We start from the raw sequence: 5,745 nt of genomic DNA on the forward strand, positions 1-5,745 counted from the left end.
TACACATAACTTATGAAAAAACAAAAAGAAAATTCCCTTGAGAACATCACGTGCTCTGTAATGGGAAAACAAATCGTACAAGCTAAAGAGTTAAGGCCGGGACACACTAGGCGACAAGTCGCAGCGACATGTCTCTGCGACAAATTGCTCCATGTGTACTACTTGCAAAACAAGTCGATGCAACACGACGCCTGTTCGGTGCACTCGCAGTGATCTCGTATGAGGGGGAATGTGAACTAGTTTTCTGATTCAATATGGCTGACCATATGACGCTCTCTCATTGGTTCATTTATATTTTGTCGCAGCGACTTGTTGCCGGAAGTGTACACACGGTGCGACAACGCTGCTTTCGCTAATTTTGTCGCTGCGATAAGTCGCACGAATTCAAACTGGTTTGAATTCGTGCGACTGATCGCAGCGACAATGATTTTCATGAAATTAACCGTGTCACACAAGGCGATTTGTTGCGGCGACTTGTTCCCGCGACGTTGTTCCCGCCTAGTGTGTCTCGGCCTTTAATGGAAGTAGCTTCACGAGCAGCCACTTGACATAAATCAAGAGACTCTCTTTATACTAACTCACAATTAACTATTCGCATTCAAGTTGTCAGAACAAAAGACTCGGGCATCTTACGTCCTGGATTTGTCGAGAAACAAAGCGCTGTCAGGGAATAATCGGTCTCGTCGACGAACTTCAAAAACCCCTGCTTGTACAAAATTTTTTTTAGTTTTCGCGCGTTCTTATGGTATTTTCTTATATTTCCTTTTGTGTATAAGCAATGAACATGCTTTAAAGTTAACTGAAATAATCAAGGCCAGTTTTCGCGAAAAAAAGTGCAAAATATTTCAAATGATAGATAGATAGATAGATAGACAGACAGACAGATAAACTCCAAATAATAAGACTAGAAACGTGATCCATGAAAAACAAAAATAAAAACGTCTATATAAAATTACTGTAGACAAGCAATTCTTTAGTTTGTTAACTGGTTTATTATTTCAAATAATTCACTCAAAAACAAGAGTAAGTTTGGTAATAATTATTGAACTTCTACAGTAAAGAATCTGATGCCACTGGTTTAAAAATTTGACCACTCGGATGACTGCATGTAGAGTATTGTGAATCAATGAGTTTCGTTTGGCAGGTGGAATCATAATTGGCTGCCTTAATGGAATACTTAATCAAGAATAACAATTTATATAACTTTGTCGACTAAATTTAACGCAAGAGAACCTGTCATGGATTGCAAATTATTTCCTCTAGCGAAGGCCAGCGTTTTTGACCAAGAAATTTCGCGTAAGATTCTAGTTTCATCGCAACGACTTTTTGATAATATTGAAGCACTTCTTGTGAGAGATAAAAGAGATTGTCTGTCAAAGCAACTTGGAGGCTTGCTTACAAGAAACGCAACAATATATCAAGTTAGGTCAGAATTTCAAGGAAAAATCCAGCAGAAGCTAAACAAAATTGTTTGCGTTCGAGAACTTCGAGAGATGGCCAATTGCAATAATGTTGAAGAAAACTTTACCAGAAACTCTTCTCTTGGCGAAGAGATGAAAACAGCACTTACACTAACAAACAAATCAGATCATTCCCACTGCGATGGATCTACGAAGGATGGGGTTCATTCTAAAGCACTGCTTCGCAGTGTTCGCAGGAGAGAAGCTTCAAGTCCGACTCATTCGTCTGGGGAAACATTAAGTGACAAAGAAAAAAAGCTACCAGCGATTAAGTTTAGTTCAGAGGAGATAGATTGTAAAGGGGACGCGTTGCCTGGCAACGGATGGTGGAACGAGCAGGATTCCAGTGTTTCTGAAAGTGAATGTGATGAAAGTTCGGATATTGAGGCAAAGACTGATGAATTTGCTCAATCTTTGATGATGTGTCAAAGTCATGGACGACACCTAACCTCGTCATGTGGTAACGACTTAGCAGAAACGTTAAATGATTGTTGTAATTTGGGGAATGGACAGCGACAGGCGAGCTTTTCTTGTAAAAGCGACGTGTTCGACGTTTTCCAGCTGACGAGCGCGAAAACTTGTGCAACAGAAAAAACGCGAAATGATAAAAGTTGCCAAGCGCACTCTGAGGACAAAGCCCCTTTTTTTCGGCATTCGAATGCAGTGCAAGGACCCGACTCTGATCAGATAAAATTTGACGATGAATTACCGATAAGTCTAACCTGCGAAGAACTGCTCCGATATGACGCTCAAAGGACAAGCCGAGTCAGTCGCAATAAAGTACAAGAACTGGGCAATATAAAAAATTACGAGGTCCATTGGCGCGGAAATGACGAAACTAAGAGTTGTGCAAGAAGGCTTGAAAGTAACAAAGTGTTTCCCAAAATGACTATGAACAAGATAAACAAAATAACACCGGAAAAGACTGTAAACACCGTTGAAAGATACTCAAGGAATGTGAACTCTCCAGTTAAATTAAAACTTAAGAACAGAAGCAAATGCTCAGACAAATTTAATGGTCAAGTAGAAATTAGCAGCAATGATGAGAGAATGTTACCTACCACTCTCCACTTGACAGCGGATGCTTCATATTCCATTATGTCTCCATATATGGCGAGCGTCGTTTGGTCAGTTATGGAGGACGAGAAAGTATGATGATTGGGGTGGCAGCCACTCCTCGAGAAAAACCGTTTCCACAGTTCCTTCCCTAAGGATGGGTACCAAAACAAGTCAGCCATTGAATTGGAAACTGAAAATATTCAGAAAAGGCTCACTTTTGTACGTTGGAAACTGAGAGCTGTCACAATAAGTTAAATGGTGAAGGGAAACATTTGGACTACAATTCTCTTAAGAGGGGATGAGTCAGGGGCATCCAACGAGAATATAGTTCAAAACCACTTAAACATAGCATTGTTAAACGTATTTTAGTATTTAAACGATAGATATAGGGATATTTTTATCCCCTAAAAAATTTTCATTTTTTCGAATTTCCTAGCTGAAAGTCTAGTGATCCGAAAACTATAGGGATCAAGACTTACCTTTTCGCAAATTTCAGCCAGAAAAAGGCTCCCGAAAATTCTAGGTGACCTTTTTAGGATAAAAATCCGTTAAAAATGGGCAATTGTACCATTTTTCAAATGTTCGGAAATCCTAGGAGAGGCAGGCAAGCAAGAAATTTTACAACAAACGTTCCGAAAATTCCAGATCCCAAATCGTCTTCCGAAGAGATATTTTCCGAAAATTGACGTTGGGTGCCCCTGGTGAGTGGAGTAAAAGACATTGACCATAACCTTCCCCCATGAAAATTAGCCCGTGCCCATTCCTTCCCTTGCAAACGAGACGTAAGTTAAAGGCTGACCAAACAGTGAAGGAATATCTGTTGTACAGCTGTATCGGTAAATTCAACAGAGATTCCACCAATGTTTGATAAGCCGTTCACTTCTCGTTTGCTTCTTTTTTGTTACATTGATCCTTGCTGCTACAATTTAGCCCTCTTTTGCAAGTTCATGTAAATTCTTCCTTGTTGATTTGGAGTTGTCATGTGAAAAGTGAGAAAAGGATTTTGGAGCATGATGTCCAGACCATTCTTCAAGGAGTTCCGAATAGACCATTTGCAACAAACTGGTCACAGGACTGATAATTGGTGAACTTAAAGCTTGGATTATATAAATTTCAGAAATGGAAAGATCGTGTTTGTCTTTGCCAGAATACAAATTTTCAGAGAAATACCACTTCAAGTAAAGATTTTATGACCATTTATTAATTTTTTTCCCTCGAGTGTAATTTTTTCATAACTGCGCCACAAACAGAGCTCAGATTCCTACTTTTACCATGGGTCCGAATAAGCGAGAATAAATTTACAAGAGTGGAAATTTTCAGACTTTCATATTTGGAAGGAAGAGTTTTAAAGCGGTTAAACTTAAAAAAATACAAGGATTTGAGAAGCGTGGCTGGGTGGCAAAGGGTCCTTTTCACATACAAATCCTTCTAAATTCTTTCAACTGTAACAACACCAGTTTAAACGAGAAACTGACGAAAATCAGCGCGGTAGCATATTTTGAGCTGCTCTTTTCATTTCTGGAAAAATAATTTTATCAAACCAGCAGAATCCTAGTGTTTATGAAAAAAAGGTCACGTGACGAATTGTTGCAAAAGGCCTATTCATCATTCCAAACAAGGTAAGAAACACTGTGGCAATTACTCGGCTCAGACTGGGGGTTCCTGATAATCATGATGATGAGGTCATCGATGACGTCGATAGTCAAGATAATGTGACAGAGACAAATCTAAAACAAGAAATATCGTCTTAATCAAAATTATGCCATTTTGGATGATCTTAACTCTTAACGAAAGACAAATTTGCATGTTTGTAGTGTCCGTCAGTCTTAATATCTCGTTTTGTGATGTGATCCTGTAAATATTTTTTTGAACATATCTTAATGTCATTTTTATCTCTTAACAATATTACCACTTTTACTGATCACCGGTTTATACCAGCAAATCTCGATTGGATTTTGCTGATCGGTCTTTTCAGTCTAAATAACGATATTATTATTATTATTATCATCATCATCATCATCATCATCATCATCATCATCATCATCATCAATCATCGTCATCATCATCATCATCATCATCATCCTTGGCTTGCTTGTTTAGTCTATGAAGCAGAGGGTCCAACCCATGGGCCTTAGGTACCGAAGAGTCCACTTCATTGACAGAACCTTTCTCAAGATGCGAGCTGATCCCAGAAAAGTAGTAGTTATTATTATTATTATAGCAGTGCAAACGTATGTATGCTAAACGATAGCTAAAGCACAGTAGGGCGCTGTTGCGTAACCTAAAGGCCAACGAGAAATAAAAAAATTAAAAGAAAAACTAATACATTAAAATGTCTTCTAAGTAGACCTTGAAGGAAAAAAAAAATTCAAATCTCCTTCTCTGAGATATCACATTAAAATACTTAAAAAATGCTCTACTAGTGTCTTATCTTATGTCATTATCTTGAAGTGGCGGGCAATGTGTAAACTTGAAGTTAACACGGACTTCTGCATCTTTATCAAGACTTCTTTACTCTTCCTTCCCACTAAAACCCTAACAGTTCTCTCAAGTCCTTTGGAGTATCCTCCCAGTACATCTAGAATGATGTTGTGCTGGTCTATGCTGTATCCTTTGAATTGTTGTTTTAGTTCCAGCCGCAAGGGGGCATACTTCTCTGTCTTATCCTGGTCTTTTGCAGCTCTGTTGTCCACCCATGGACAACTCATCTCTAAGATGGTAACATTCTTCCGCTTGTGGTCCACAACTCTAGCATCTATCCGGTTGGCTCTCACTACCACGTGGTCTGCGTACAGCGGGACATCCCAAAAGGCTTGTGCATCTGCGCTTTCGTAGACAGGTTTTGGCTCGATCGGGGAGTACCAAGGTGGTACAGTGTGTACGAGTTCTAGATTATGTAGCATCTCAAAAAACAGAATCTTCAACGCGCAATTATGCCTGTGAAGGTATTTGCTCTGCGCAAGCACCGAACATCCAGCCAGAATATGTGCTACCGACTCTTGAGCTTTACCGCAGAGTCTGCATTGCACGTCAAGTTCCCTAGCAGTTCTTGTCTTTTTACTCTGGTAGATTCGTGTATTGAGCATCTGCTCGTACAGCTCATAGATACCAGCAATCACGTATGATGGACAGGATTTCCACTTAAGCCAGTCAAAACACCCGTTACTCAGCTCGGAGTCACTCCATCTCGATGCGATCAGCTTCCCTTGCCAACTCTGACTTCGCA

At 39.6% G+C, this 5,745-nt stretch overlaps 1 protein-coding gene across 1 annotated transcript; it reads left to right on the top strand.

Moving 5' to 3' along the window:
- The first annotated feature begins 1,189 nt into the window (after positions 1–1,189).
- Positions 1,190–2,615, top strand: LOC138060035 (uncharacterized). Its single transcript, XM_068905715.1, has one exon. It carries the CDS (start codon positions 1,239–1,241, stop codon positions 2,613–2,615), a length of 1,377 nt encoding a protein of 458 aa, XP_068761816.1. The 5' UTR covers positions 1,190–1,238.
- Positions 2,616–5,745: the final 3,130 nt, after the last annotated feature.

Source organism: Montipora capricornis, chromosome 8, assembly GCF_036669925.1.
Source record: "Montipora capricornis isolate CH-2021 chromosome 8, ASM3666992v2, whole genome shotgun sequence".
In the NCBI taxonomy this organism is placed as follows: Eukaryota; Metazoa; Cnidaria; class Anthozoa; order Scleractinia; family Acroporidae; genus Montipora; species Montipora capricornis.

Coding starts and splice junctions, on each gene's coding strand:
- LOC138060035 (XM_068905715.1), top strand. CDS start 1,239: ATGGATTGCAAATTATTTCCTCTAGCGAAGGCCAGCGTTTTTGACCAA.